The sequence below is a fragment of the Phaenicophaeus curvirostris genome, chromosome 11 (genome assembly GCF_032191515.1).
Source record: "Phaenicophaeus curvirostris isolate KB17595 chromosome 11, BPBGC_Pcur_1.0, whole genome shotgun sequence".
Classification (NCBI taxonomy): domain Eukaryota; kingdom Metazoa; phylum Chordata; class Aves; order Cuculiformes; family Cuculidae; genus Phaenicophaeus; species Phaenicophaeus curvirostris.
This window is the reverse complement of record NC_091402.1, coordinates 15,018,576-15,032,118: the sequence shown is the minus strand read 5'-3', so window position 1 is coordinate 15,032,118 and position 13,543 is coordinate 15,018,576. Positions and strand designations below refer to the sequence as shown.

The 13,543-nt window shown below is 66.9% G+C and overlaps 2 protein-coding genes across 2 annotated transcripts; one reads left to right on the top strand and one right to left on the bottom strand.

The window, feature by feature from the left end:
* Nucleotides 1-1,994: 1,994 nt before the first annotated feature.
* DALRD3 (DALR anticodon binding domain containing 3) lies at nt 1,995-8,197 on the top strand. Its single transcript, XM_069865535.1, has 13 exons — nt 1,995-2,202; nt 3,473-3,765; nt 3,836-4,116; nt 4,368-4,426; nt 4,516-4,638; nt 4,962-5,032; nt 5,551-5,609; nt 6,187-6,269; nt 6,365-6,488; nt 6,599-6,657; nt 6,768-6,881; nt 7,061-7,129; nt 7,682-8,197. Exons 1-13 carry the CDS (start codon nt 2,032-2,034, stop codon nt 7,799-7,801), a joined length of 1,626 nt encoding a protein of 541 aa, XP_069721636.1. The 5' UTR covers nt 1,995-2,031; the 3' UTR covers nt 7,802-8,197.
* A 10-nt stretch (nt 8,198-8,207) lies between these two features.
* WDR6 (WD repeat domain 6) lies at nt 8,208-12,885 on the bottom strand. The gene is made up of 6 exons (XM_069865534.1): nt 12,781-12,885; nt 10,379-12,692; nt 9,939-10,034; nt 9,637-9,753; nt 9,307-9,425; nt 8,208-9,196 (listed from the first exon to the last, which is right to left on the bottom strand). Exons 1-6 carry the CDS (start codon nt 12,845-12,847, stop codon nt 8,598-8,600), a joined length of 3,312 nt encoding a protein of 1,103 aa, XP_069721635.1. The 5' UTR covers nt 12,848-12,885; the 3' UTR covers nt 8,208-8,597.
* Between the last annotated feature and the right edge of the window lie 658 nt (nt 12,886-13,543).

The window sequence follows — 13,543 nt, the reverse complement described above, 5'->3', positions numbered from 1 at the left end:
GGTGTCCTGGGGCTGGGGACCCGCGTCCCCCACGCTGTTTCACCTGCTCGGGGCCACCCAGCACCGTGGGGGCTCCCGGGGAGCTCCCAGGAGTGGGCGATGGGACCTTTCCCACCTCTGTGCCACGCTGGGTGTGCAGGTGCCATGGCCACAAGATGGGCACCCTCAGCGACTACCGCGTGAGCACCACGAGGAGCCAGTGGATTCCCCGCACGGTTTCGCTTCCCCCCATGGCGGTGCCCAAGGCCTCCTCGCCGGCGGCACAGAGCGGCGCGGGAGCAGGTGTCGGGGCGGGTGCCGTCCCTCGGGGACAGCTCGGGTTTCCGGGCCCCACCAGGGGCTGCTGGGCTGGCACCAGATGCTCCAGCCGGCCCCACCGGGGCTTTGTTCAGAGCCGTTTCCTCTTGGCTCGGCTGCGCCGCCCTCCCCTTGGCACCCAGCCCACGGCACGGGGAGAGCCCGCGGCACAACCCCAGCCTCTGCCAGCACCCGCAGCCACAACCGGCCCGGCCGCGGCGGTAAGTCGCCCTCTCCTCCTTCGGCTCACCGGTTGCCTCGGAGTCGGGGTGGCGTGGCGGTGACCCCCACGCCTCACCCTCCACGGCGCCAGGGCGGGCAACGGAATCCCAAACGCAGCTGTCCCCGCTGTGCCCAGCTGCCCTGGGGTTTCGTTACCCGCGCTGCCGCCTCCGCCTCACACTGTGCGCTCCCCACGCCGCTGCCCACCGTCACCCCACGCCGAGCAGGGCAGCGGGCGAGAGCCGCTCGCCCCACTTCAACCCCTCTGTGGGGCTGAGTCGGTGCGCGGGGGCCGTGCTGGGAGCAGGAGGGTGTTGGGATCACCAGTGCCCAGCCCTGGGGCTCGGTCCCTGGGGCTCTCTAGCCATGTTGTGCCACCAATGGCTAAAAATAGCCACTCGCTTCCTGGGGACCAACTTAACCACCGGGGTGAGCGTGCTGCCGGCCACAGCGTGGATGTGGCCACCTGCACCGAGGTGCTGTGGGTCATGGTGCTGTCTGAGCTTCCTGATGCTACCAGCCTATGCCGGGCTCTCTCCAGCCCCCTGCGGCCTCCCCGGTGCCAGCAGGCACGAGTGGTGCCAGGGCAGGATCCGTGCCCTAGAAAGAGAGAGAGATGGCTTTGGAATGACACGATCACTCCCGCTGAGCGGGCAGCCAGAGAGCCATCGGGGATGTCGTGTCTGTCCAAAGCTCTTTCGGCATCTCCGAGAGCCTCCCCTGGGCCATCTGTGGGCACCCCCAGCGCTCAGGAGATGATGAATCCAACCTGGACCCCCCCCACCCAGCAGCGCCACAAGGTCTGTCTGTGCCCCCCAGCTGGCTGGGCAGCGGTGCTGGGCGGCTCCTGCCCTGCAGACAGTCAGCAGTTGGTCTGGTGTGAGCAGCGATTCTCAGATCACCTCTTGGCTGTGGGTGGTGCAGGGAGCACCCACCATGGTGCAGCCAGCCCTGCTGGGGGGGATGCTGATGTCTCTGGGTTCACACCGGCCGTGGGCAACAACCCCAGCACTTCAGATTCGCCCGTGGGGCCCCAAAAGGAGCTGCTGCGTTCCCAGCAGAGCCCACGCAGCCCTGGAGAAACCGGTTTGGGCCCTGTGGGCAGGGAGGGAACTTCCTGCTGCCCCGAGCCGGCCTAGGGGGATGGGGCTGGGGCAGAGACGCCCGTGTCCCCATACCCAGGTCGGGGCCGGCGGCGGGGATGGGTGACACCGGGCCGGGGCCTGCGAGGGGCCGCCTGAGGCCCCACAGAGCCTGCCGTGCTGGGGCACATGGCTCCGCTCCTCTCCGCCGCTCCCATCATGGCGGCGCCGCTCGCTTCCGCCACTCCCATCATGGCGCCGCCGCGCCCGCTCCCCCCCCACGAGGTGGCCGCCCCCGCCCCCAGCCCACGCGCTCAAGATGGCCGACGGGGTGCGCCGCGCCCAACATGGCGGCCGGCCGAGGGCGCCGGTGCGGAGCGGCGACGTCACTTCCGGTCACCGGTAAGGGGAAGCGCCGGCGTGGGCTCCTATGGAGACTGGCGAGGGCCGGCCGGGGGTGGCGGCGACGCTGCGGGCGCTGAACGAGGCGCTGGGCCGGCCCGCCGCGCTCTGGGTGAAGGAGAGCGGCGCCCGCAACCTGCGGCACCGGGACTTCCTGGCGCCGCGCGCCGCGCTGAGCGCCGCCTTCCCTGGGGGGCAGGTACGGAGCGGGGCCCGCGGGGAGGGGCAGCGCCGGAGGGGGCGCGGCTTGTGCTGTAGGGGCGGGGCCCAACGGGGGTGGGCGGGGCCTGACGCGGCCCCGGCTCTAAATAAGGCGGGGCTGTGCTGGGGGCGGGGCCTGAGATGAAGGGGCGTGGCCAACGCGGCGCGGGTCTGTATGAAGGGGCAGGGCTTGCGGTGAGGGGCGGAGTCAACGGCTGAGGGGCGGGGCCAGCGAGGAAGATATGGAATCAGAGAATAACCAGGTTGGAAGAGACCCACCGGCTCATCGAGTCCAACCGTTCCTATAAAACACTAAACCATGTTCCTCAGCACCTCGTCCACCTGTGCCTTAAACACCTCCAGGGAAGGTGAATCAACCCCCTCTCTGGGCAGCCTCTGCCAGTGCCCAATGACCCTTTCTGTGAAGATTTTTTTCCTAATGTCCAGCCTAAACCTCCCCTGGCGGAGCTTGAGGCCATTCCCTCTTGTCCTGTCCCCTGTCCCTTGGGACAAGAGCCCAGCTGCCTCCTCTCCACAACCTCCTTTCAGGTAGTTGTAGAGAGCAATGAGGTCTCCCCTCAGCCTCCTCTTCTCCAGGCTAAACACCCCCAGCTCTCTCAGCCGCTCCTCATAAGGCCTGTTCTCCAGCCCCCTCACCAGCTTTGTTGCTCTTCTCTGGACTCGCTCCAGAGCCTCAACATCCTTCTTGTGGTGAGGGGCCAGAACTGAACACAGTACTCGAGGAGCGGTCTCACCAGTGCCGAGTACAGAGGGAGAATAACCTCCCTGGACCTGCTGGCCACGCCGTTTCTGATCCAAGCCAAGATGCTATTGGCCTTCTTGGCCACCTGGGCCACTGCTGGCTCATGTTCAGTCGCTGTCAACCAACACCCCCAGGTCCCTCTCCTCCAGGCAGCTTTCTAGACAGACTTCTCCTAGTCTGTAGCTGCACAGGGTTGTTGTGCCCCAAGTGCAGGAGCCAGCATTTGGCCTTGTTAAACCTCATGCCATTGGACTCAGCCCAGCGGTCCAGCCTGTTCAGATCCCTTTGCAGCCTCCCTGCCCTCCAGCAGATCGACACTTCCACCCAGCTTAGTGTCGTCTGCAAACTTGCTAAGGGTGCACTCGATGCCTTCATCCAGGTCATTGATAAAGACATTGAACAGGGCTGGACCCAGCACTGAGCCCTGGGGAACCTCACTTGTCACTGGCCTCCAGCTGGATTGCACACCATTTCCCACCACTGTCTGACCCCTCACTCCCCGCAGGTCCCTGCTAGCCTCGTGGCAGCCGTGACGTCCCTGGGAGGCCCGGAGGTGCTGTCGCTGCGGAGCTGCCAGGAGACGCCGGCGGGGCTGGCGGTGCAGGTGCGGCGCCCCGAGGCCTTCCAGCGCCTGCTGGGCCCCTCGCCCGGCCCGGCCGCCGCCACCGTGGCGGGGATGCCGGTGGGCAGCGTGGTGCTGCACTGTCCGGCCCTGCGCCGCCTCGCCCCGCCACGGCCACGCCACCTCCGCTCGCTCCTGCTGGCCGAACACCTGTCCCAGCTGCTGCGCACCCAGGGGTGAGTGCCTCGCCGCGCCCCGCCGTCCCTCCGCCTGCCCCGGCGCTGCCAGCACCCGCCTCTCTCGCAGGGTCGGCGTCTGCCTGGTCCCGGCCCTTGCCGAGGAGGGCGGCTGGGAGGTCCTGCGGCAGCTCCGTGTCGACTGGCCCTCCGACTGCGACAACGCAGCCCTCCTGGACGCTGTCTCGGCCTTGAAGCGAGTGCTGGCCCGGTCCCCCTGTGCCGCAGCCTGCGAGCAGGAGCCGGGCGCGGCCACGCTGCCCGAGGACGTCATCTGCAAAGTGCACTTGCGACGCTTCGTGGAGCAGCAGGGCTTGGTGGGCTATGACCCCAACATCGATGTCCTTCTAGGTGAGGCTCACGTGTACAGTGTGTCTAGCGTGACAGCAGGGAGGTGATCACCTGCAAACAGGTCCATTTCCATTTCCAGTTGTTTTCACAGGAAATAAGGAGCTTTAAGATCCAAATTGCCTTCTCCTCTTACTCCTCTTTAGTCTGGTTGGAGCCAGAAACACAGCCAGCCTGGGGCAGGCCGATAGTGGAGGATGGTGGGGGGGTCACGAGCCCTTGTGTTCTGCTCTCAGCATCCTTTCTTCTTTCAGTGACGGAGGGGAAGCTGTGGTCCCTGGCTGAGCTGCAGCAAGCTGTTCTGCAGTGCACAGTGAGTAACCCTGCGGTTAACTCTGCCTTCCTCTCGCTTTCCCAATGTCACACAATGGCATTAGAGCTCCCTGCTGTGCTCTGCTGCAGGCTGGAGGCCAGGGGAGCTGCTGCAGCATCGTGCATGTGGTGAGCTGCGAGGAGGAATTCCAGCAGCAGCAGCTGGATCTGCTTTGGAGGATTTTGGATCCAGGAGCCCACACAGCTTCACAGGTAAGGAACCTCCACCCCTCTTCACTACGGCCTCCGGCATCTCTGTGCACACGCAGCCTCCTTCAGTCCCCACAGCGAATGCCAAGGCCCAGCTTTGTCCCCTTGTGAAGCTCCCCTTTCTGTTGGTAGCCCCTCCACGCTCTTCTCTATTCGTAAAGCAGCCTCTCTGCCCTTGGGAGTTCAGTGCTGAAGAAGGAGGATCAGGACAAGACTGCAGGGAGGCAGCTAGAACAGGGCTGTTTTTAGCCTGATTCTCCTGCAGTGTATTTGGTGGAGCTTCTAAGTCTTTGATTGCAGCACTGACCCTCTCTTTTCTCTTTCAGAAACACCTTGTCTGTGGGCCAGTGAAGGTGACAAACCCCTCATCACCCATTGGGGCAGACCAGTACTTCCAGTAAGTTGGTGTAGCAAGGCCCCTGCTGTCCTGCTCGCCTGCCAAGGCTCCCTGTGCTCTGCCCGGCCCTGTGGGCACCCAGGCAGCCACGCTGCAGCGTTCAGCGAGCAGAGAGTTCTGTGCAGTCCCTCCATTCTGCTCTTCCACGGCCCCAAGGCGGTTTCGAGAGGACAGTCCAAGTGACCTCCTCTAGTCGCGCTGCCAGGGGCTGCTGGGAGGAAAGGAAGCGTCAGGAGCCGGGTGTTGCAGTGGAGCAAGGTGCCATCTCACTGCTTTCATGCATTAAAGGATAGTCCTGGTGTGGGGGTGGCCCTTTCAAGGCCAAAAGGCAGAGGTTGTCCCCAGCGCAGCTGTCCCTGCCCAGCTCCTGGAGGCTTTGTACTGCCTTCACTGGGCTTGGTGGCTGCTGCAGCTGGGATGCCCCGTGCAGCAGCGGGGAGGCTGGGGAAGCCCTGGGGCACTGTCTGGAGCTGGCTTAGCCCAGGGGTGGTGGCTGTGAGTGTCCATGTTCCTCCCAGGCTCCGAAAGCACCAGATGTACGAAGCCTCTGTGATGAAGTACGGGGAGCTTGCGCAAGGTGAGGGTTTGCTCCGTGGCTCCATCCCCATCTCCACTGCTCCCAGTCTGCGGCTGGTGGGGCTCTCTCTCCCCTGCATGCTGCTCCCTCTCCCCTCCGTGATGGAGCCAGGGCTTGCAGGGGAGGTGTCTGCACTGGCTCGCAGGGTGCAGCGGCCGCTCCAGGTCAAGGCTGGGGAAGTGACAGGGGACGGGGGACAAGTGACAGGGGACAGGATGAGAGGGAATGGCCTCAAGCTCCACCAGGGGAGGTTTAGGCTGGACATTAGGTACAAAATATTCATGGAAAGGGTCATTGGACACTGGAACAGGCTGCCCAGGGAGGGGGTTGAGTCACCTTCCCTAGGGGTGTTTAGAAGACGGGTGGACGAGGTGCTGAGGGACATGGTTTAGTGTTTCATAGGAATGGTTGGACTCGATGATCCACTGGGTCTTTTCCAACCTGGTGATTCTATGATTCTATGAAGCGTGCCAGTCCCCAGCTTCCGCCTGGCCCCAGAGTTTCCTGTCTGGGTGCTGGGGTGACAGTGCTTGACAGTGCAGCAAGTGGTGCGTGATGCCACCTGTGTTCTCTGCAGATGAGGCCTGGACTGAGGTGATTGATACCCTCACGGTGGCTGCCATCAGGTTCGAGATGCTGAGCACTGCGCACCGGAGTCAGGTAGGGCAGCGGTTTGTGAAGAGCCAGGCAGGCAAGGGAACTGTGAAGCGGCTCCGAACTTAGCAGCCTGGACTGTGAGTCCTCCCTGCCTTCAGATCACCCTGGACCTGGGGGACAGCAGCATCTCCACAAAGGGAACGAAGAGCGGTGCCTTCGTGATGTACAACTGTGCCCGGCTGGCCACGCTCTTTGACACCTACCAGCGCGCAGTGGAGCGGGGTGAGCACCAGCCCCGTGACCCTCCTCCAACAACCACTCTTGGGCTGCTCCTCACGCCTGGAGCCACAGGGATTTCTCTGGGCACAAGAAATCTCCCACCTCCTTTCCAGGCACATACCCACCTCCGCCACCAGCGTCAGAACTGAAATTCTCCTGCCTGCGGGAAGAGGCGAGTGCTGAGAGGGGGCGTGTGGGGACCTGGGCACCCTCAGCTGCAGTGACGGATGCTGCTGGCCCAGGAGGACCCGGCCCTCTCTTACACACGTAATCCTTTCCCAGGGCGAATGGCTCCTGCTCTTCAACTATCTCCTGCCCTTCCCTGAAGTCCTGCAGCAGGCGGCATGGCTGCCCACCCCTGCCAAGGGGATCCGGATCACAGCCAACACAGAGGCAGTAAGTGCCGTGTGCTGTAGCACCCACGGGTGCTGCTCCACCAGCCCCAGCCCAGCGCAAGCTCTAACGCTTGCTGGCAGGGCGCTGGCCAGGGCTGAGGGAAGCCCGCGACAACCCTGGGGCGGCTCCTGCTGTGCCTGGGGGCCCCGCTGTGCCAGCAGGAGCTCGTTGTCTTGTAGGTGTGCAAGTTCCTGATACAGCTCAGCATGGATTTCAGCTCCTACTACAACCGTGTCCACGTCCTGGGGGTAAGTAAGATGTTGTGGGCTATTTCCTGAAGAGCTGTGGCCTTGCAGTCCTTCCCGGGGCTGGAATGAAGTTCACAGAATGGTTTGGGTTGGGAGGGACCTGAAATCCCATCCAGTTCCAACCCTGCTGCCACGGCCAGGGACACCTCCCACCAGACCAGGCTGCTCGAAGCCCCATCCAGCCTGGCCTTGAACCCCTCCAGGGATGGGGCAGCCACAGCTTCCCTGGGCAACCTGTGCCAGGGCCTCACCCCCCTCATCACGAAGAATTTCTTCCTAATGTCTAGTCTAAATCTTGCCCCCTCCAATTTAAAACCATTTCCCCCCATCTTATCACTACCAGCCCTTGTAAACGGTCCCTCCCCAGCTTTCTTGTAGCCCCTTCAGGTACTGGAAGGCTGCTCCAAGGTCTCCCCAGAGCCTTCTCTGTTTTGGGGCTTTGTGCTGCCAGTGGTGTGACAGAGCCCAGCAGGGCTGTGTACGCAGGGTGCAGAGGCACCTGTGGAGGGGAATGGGACCAGCAGCCCAAAATCGCTGCCCTTCTCCCTGCAGGAGCCGTTCCCTCACCTCTTTGACCAGATGTTTGCCCGGCTCCGGCTGCTGGGAGCGGTGAGGGACGTATTCCACAGCGCCCTGGCGACTCTCCACCTCCCTCCTCTCAGCCAGATCTGAGCCACTGCCACAGAGCCGTGACATGGCGCGACAGGCACCACGAGGGGACAGATGGGGCACATCCTCGTTGGCGGCCGGGCAGGGAGCCAGAGGACCGACCCCTCAGCCCCACGCACACGCTTTCCCTGCCCACATCCCTGCCCACACGTTCCAAGCTGGGGGCGTGTGCCCAGCATGGGAGACGGAGGACGCCTGTGACAGCCGCCAACAGGGCTGGGGACGCACCGAGGGAGGCGGCACGGGGAATTGGGGCACCAGAAAACCAACCTTGCTTCCCTCAAAACCGTTTATTGAAGATTGCTCCATGCTGGCAAGGAGCTCCTGAGACTCAAGGCTCTGACCGGGCCCTAGGCCAGGTCCCAATCCTGGGGTCCAATACACTTGTTGCTGGACAAATGAAGAGTGCATCTTACTCCTCACAACGCCTTATTCTGCCTGGCTGGAGGGCCACGTGCAGTTGTTTGTCCTTCTTCCCTGTGCTCCAATGGTGCTCGGCTCTCGCCCTGCAGGGTGACGCTACCAAAGATCAGTGTCCCCCTGCGTTTCAGGCTTGTCCCAGGGAGCAGGAGGCTGCCAGCCAGTGCCACACCAGCGCCAAACTGGGCTCGTCCTCCTGCCATCCACCAGCTCCCGGGGCTGGGCAGGGCCAGCACCCTCCTGAGCAGGTTCCTTTCTGGGACCGAGGCCTGGAAGCCTGGATATGGGTTAATCACCCCTCAGGGAAGAGCAACTTGTGTGCACAGAGTGTCGATGACACCTCTTCTTGCCTGGGGAGACACAGGCTTCTCCAAGAGGGTCAAAGCTGCCCTCTCTCAGGCTCTGCTGTCCCTGGAGGAAGGGGACAGGCTGTGCTGAGGGGCAGAGCACGTAGGCAGGTGTCCTCCCCAGGTATCTGGGGAGCAGGCTGTGGCAGCGTTACAGGTCCTGGTGGAAGGGGCTCTGGGGCAGCTGTGCCACGCAGCATCTCCAGGCCCTGCCCGCAGAGCACGCAGCAGAACCGCAGCTCCCCGTTGGCCTCTGCCTCCTCCCAGCAGTCCAGCTCCGCCAGGTCGGGCACGTGGAAGAAGGTGGTGCTGAGCTCATCCAGCCCGTCCGGGAGCCGCCACCACAGCGTCAGGCGCTGGTCCACGGAGGCCGAGAGCAGCAGGTCCGGCCGCAGCACCCGGATTCCTGTGACGTGAGCGGCGTGGGCACAGGGCCTGGCCACCCGCTCCAGGACGCGCAGGCTGGTCCCCGCTGTGGCCTCGCCCGCGGCCACCTCCAGCAGGCAGACGTGGATGGAGCCGTCGTCGCTGCCGCTGGCCACCAGGTACGGCCCCTCCGGCGTCTTGCGGATGTGGAGGCTGTTCACGCCGCAGGTGTGGGCCGTGACGGTGAGCAGCGGGGAGCCCAGGGCTGGGAAAACAGGCTTGGTCAGGAGAGCGGCTCACCTTGGCCGGAGGGATCGGAGGAGCCACCAGCAGGGCCTCCGGAGGGAAAGCAGAGCCAGGGGCAGCTGCACCCACCCAGGGGCTGCATCTCTCCCTCCGCTTGGTTCAGGGCATCGGCCGCGGCTGCGAGGGGCTGGGTGATGTCCCAGAAGGCGACGCTGCCATCAGTGGCTGCACTGCACAGGAGGTGCCTCCTAGAAGGGAGAGTGTCGGGGAGCCTCTGGCTGCAGCCCGGCGGCAGGCAGCCCCAAAGGTCTCCAACAAGATCCAGGGAAGCGGCAGAACAGCCTCTGCGGGCTCATTTATCCCTTCCCTCTGCCCGCTGAGCTGCCAGCTGCTGTCTCTGTGAGGTTAAACACTTCGCCCCAGAGCCCTGTTGGCTGCAGCACCGCGTTCAGGGCTCACCTCTCCTCTCCCACCTGCGTGTGCAGGAACGCCTCCACCTTCAGCACGCAGCGCTGGTGGTGAAACGACTCCGCCACCAGCACCAGCTTCTGGGCGGCCTCCAGGAGCCCAAAGAGCCTGTGATGGAGCAGAGGGCGGTCAGCTGGGGGAGAAGGGGATTCCTGGCACCTCTGCCCCTACTTCCCACCATGCACCGTCCTGTTCCCGGCTCGGAGCCGGCCACAACCCCCACGGAGCCTGCTCTGCTCCTGTCGCCAGCCCCAGCTCCGCTCTCGCTGCCAGGGCCCACGATGGCTCCTCACCGGACCGATCCATCACTGCAGGCTGCAGCCAGGAACTTCCAGGGCATCGGCAGCTGCTTGGTGCTGGTCCCGGGCACGACCGAGAGGGACATGTACCTGCAGCAAACACACGACACTCACCAAGGCCTTGGTGACACGATGGCCCCAGGGAGGTGGGTGACCCAGCAGAGCAGCCTGAGCCCAGTGTGGGACACGGCTCCAAGCCCTCGGAGGAGTGCAAGGAAAGGCTGAGCCTTCCCCTAAGCCAAAAGCCCTTTGAGGCCCAGCCATCAGGTACAAGACACCGGGGACATGCGCGTGAAGCCACACCAGCTGCTTCTGCCTCAGCTGAGCCCACAGGTGCCCAGAGCGGGTATCCCAGGGGAGGCCAGCGCTGCTTCCAGCACCCTCCCAGGTTACGGTCACTGCTAACCCTGCCTCAGGCGGGTCCCAAGCATCACCTCGTCTCTGGGTCCATCTTGACGAGCTTGTGCCTGTTCTTCTTCCTCTCCCAGTACTCGTCCAGCCGGTGAGAGGCCACGTGGACAACCTGGCAGTCCACGGCGCTCTCCGAGGCCGGGTCCCCCGCACACAGCAGCCGGTAGCACTCGATCTGTGCCCGCCCGCCCGCCGAGAAGAGCAGCACAGACAGGTCCCCGTCCGCGCAGTCCCCGTTGCCGGCCAGCGCCAGGGCCCTCACGCTGGAGATGTGGTCGCTGAGCCGGGCGACGGGCAGGGCCGCCCGGGTGCGCTCGCTGAGCACCAGGACGCAGGCCGTGGTGTCCTCGCTGCCGGTGACGAAGACGTCGACGGCGGGGCGGCCGGGCACCTCCACCGCCCCCAGGCGCCGCACGCAAACGATCTCCCGCCCGTGCAGGGACTCGAGGAGCACCTGCTGCTCGTGGGGCTGGGCCTCGCGGTGGTACAGCATCACGTCCCCGCGCTTGACGAAGGCGAAGGCGTCGGCCGAGGGGCTGCTGCAGTAGCTCCAGGAGCGGTGCCCGCCGCCGCACGGCACGCAGTGGACGTTCTCGCCGGTCCGGCTGCTCCACACCACGAAGTTGTCGGCGTGAAAGCCCAGAACGAGCAGATCCCCGTCCGGGGTGAAGCGCAGCTCCTCGATCCACCGCAGCCCTTTGCAGGGCCGGTGCTTGCGCAGCACCTCCAGCTGCCGGCCCCGCAGGCGCAGCTGCCGGTAGACGCCGTCCCGGCCGGTGCTGTAGATGTAGTCGCCGTGGCAGGCGACCGAGGTGACCCCCGTCTTCCCGTGGAGCCCGTAGAGCACGCACAGCGGGCTCTCCAGGGGAAGAGCCTCCTTGTCCGACGGGCACGAGGGCTGCGCCTCGCCGCCCGGGCTGGCGTCACGGGGCGCGGGGAAGAGGAGCAGGGAGCCCCGTCGGTCCCCGCAGAGCAGGAGCGGGGCTCGGGGCAGCAGCAGGCCGCAGGTGTGCCAGCGCTGCTTGCAGGGCGGCAGCCGGTAGCGCCCCGCGAGCCGCACGCGGGGCGACCCCCCGGGCCGGAGGGCGACGTCGAAGCAGAGCATCTCCCCGCCGGGCCCCGAGGCCAGCAGCGCGGGGGGCGCCCCGGGCCGCGGCGCCCAGCTCAGGCCCCGCACGGCGCCGTCGAACGGGGCGTGCGCGGCGAGGGGGCCGCCCGGGACGAAGAGGAGCAGCCGCCCGTCGCCGTCGCCCAGGGCGCAGAGGGCCCGCTCGGCGTCGGCCGCCAGCAGCGCCCGGGGCCCCGCGGTCCCGGCGGGCAGCACCGGCTGCCAGGGCCCCGCGGGCGCTTCCCGAGCCGCCACCGCGCCCGCCTCGCTCAGCGCCAGCGCGCGTCGCGGGGCCAGCAGCAGCGCCGCCCGCGCCCGCCACGGCGCCCCCAGCGCCACCGGGGCCGGGGCCGCGCCGCCCCGCGCCCGCCAGGCCCGCACGCCGCCGTCGTCGCCCCCCGTGGCCACGCGGCCCCCGCCGGGCCGCAGCGCCAGGGCGCGCAGGGCCCCCCGGTGCCCGCGCCGCTCCCGCCGCGCGGAGCCGCCGCCGTCCCACTCGAGGCACGCGCCGTCCTCGCCCGCGCTCACCGGCAGCCGCCCCCGCAGCGCCACCGCGGCCACGCGCGACCCGTGCCCGTAGCACACGAGCAGGCACCGGCCGGCACCCTCGTCGTCGTCGTCGCCGCCGTGCAGGTCGCCGACGGCCCAGAGCCGCACGCTGCGGTCCTCGGAGGCCGAGGCCAGCAGCCCCCGCGCCGCCGCCCAGCGCAGCGCCAGCACGGCCCCCCGGTGCCCCGTTAGCCGCCGGCGCGGGGCCGCGGGCGCCGCCGCCCGCCACACCAGCACGGTCCCCGCCGCCGTGCCCGCCGCCAGCGCCAGGCGCCCCCAGCGCGGCCCGCTCAGCGCGGCGCAGCGCAGCGCCCCCCCGGCCCCGCCGCAGCCCGCCCGGCGCAGCCAGCGCCCGCCGCCCCGCCAGTCGAGCAGCGCCACGGCCCCGCCGCCCAGCGCCAGCGCCAGGCGCCCGCCCGCCGCCCAGCGCGCCTCCCACACCCGCTCGCCCGCCGCCCGCAGCGCCAGCACGGCCAGCCCGGCCCCGCCGCCCGCCGCCCGCACCCGCAGCACCGCCACGCTGCGCCCGCCGAACGCCGCCACCAGCACCGCCGGCCCGGCCCCGCCGCGCTCCGCCCGCAGACCCTGCACGCTGGCCTCACGCAGCACGATCCGCCGCGCCGCCAACGCCGCCGGGCCCGCGCCGCTCAGCAGGAACGCCGCCACCTCCGGGCCCGTGCCTGCGGGACAGCGCGTCAGCCACACCGGCGCCCCCCCAGCACCCGCCGGGACCCCCCCCCCGCCCCGCCCCGCGCCGCCCGCGCTCACCCGCCAGCAGCACGTCCCCCGCGAACTCCAGCGCCGTCACCGGAGCCACCAGCGCCACCGACTCCATCGCGCCGGCACCGCCGCCACGCGCGCCGCGCTCCGAGCCCCGCCCCTCACCGGCCGAGGCCCCGCCCCCCGGCCGCTCATTGGCTGAGTCCCCGCCGCTCATTGGCTGAGACACCACCCCGCCGGGATCCCATTGGCTAAATCCCTGCCCTGCCTGCCGCTCATTGGCTCAGCCCTCGGCCCCGCCCACCGCTCCCTGGCCGAGCTCCCGCTCTTGCCTGCCGCTCACAGGCTAGGAGAAGTCTGTCTAGAAAGCTACCTGGAAGAGAGGGACCTGGGGGTGTTGGTTGACAGCGACTGAACATGAGCCAGCAGTGGCCCAGGTGGCCAAGAAGGCCAATGGCATCTTGGCTTGGATCAGAAACGGTGCGACCAGCAGGGCCAGGGAGGTTATTCTCCCTCTGTACTCGGCACTGGTGAGACCGCTCCTCGAATCCTGTGTTCAGTTCTGGGCCCCTCACCATAAGAAGGATGTTGAGGCTCTGGAGTGAGTCCAGAGAAGAGCAACAAAGCTGGTGAAGGGGCTGGAGAACAGGCCTTATGAGGAGCGGCTGAGAGAGCTGGGGGTGTTTAGCCTGGAGAAGAGGAGGCTGAGGGGAGACCTCATTGCTCTCTCCAACTACCTGAAAGGAGGTTGTGGAGAGGAGGGTGCTGGCCTCTTCTCCCAAGTGACAGGGGACAGGACAAGAGGGAATGG

Bases quoted from the DNA above. Each gene is read 5' to 3' on its own strand.
- WDR6 (XM_069865534.1), bottom strand. From the start codon at position 12,847: ATGGAGTCGGTGGCGCTGGTGGCTCCGGTGACGGCGCTGGAGTTCGCG. The intron at 12,693-12,780 runs GTGAGCGCGGGC...GCTGTCCCGCAG, and splicing joins GGGGGACGTGCTGCTGGCGG to GCACGGGCCCGGAGGTGGCG. The intron at 9,426-9,636 runs GTGAGCCCTGAA...TCTCCCTTCTAG, and splicing joins ACGCAGGTGGGAGAGGAGAG to GAGGCACCTCCTGTGCAGTG.
- DALRD3 (XM_069865535.1), top strand. From the start codon at position 2,032: ATGGAGACTGGCGAGGGCCGGCCGGGGGTGGCGGCGACGCTGCGGGCG. The intron at 4,639-4,961 runs GTAAGGAACCTC...TTTCTCTTTCAG, and splicing joins GAGCCCACACAGCTTCACAG to AAACACCTTGTCTGTGGGCC. The intron at 6,658-6,767 runs GCGAGTGCTGAG...ATCCTTTCCCAG, and splicing joins TCTCCTGCCTGCGGGAAGAG to GGCGAATGGCTCCTGCTCTT.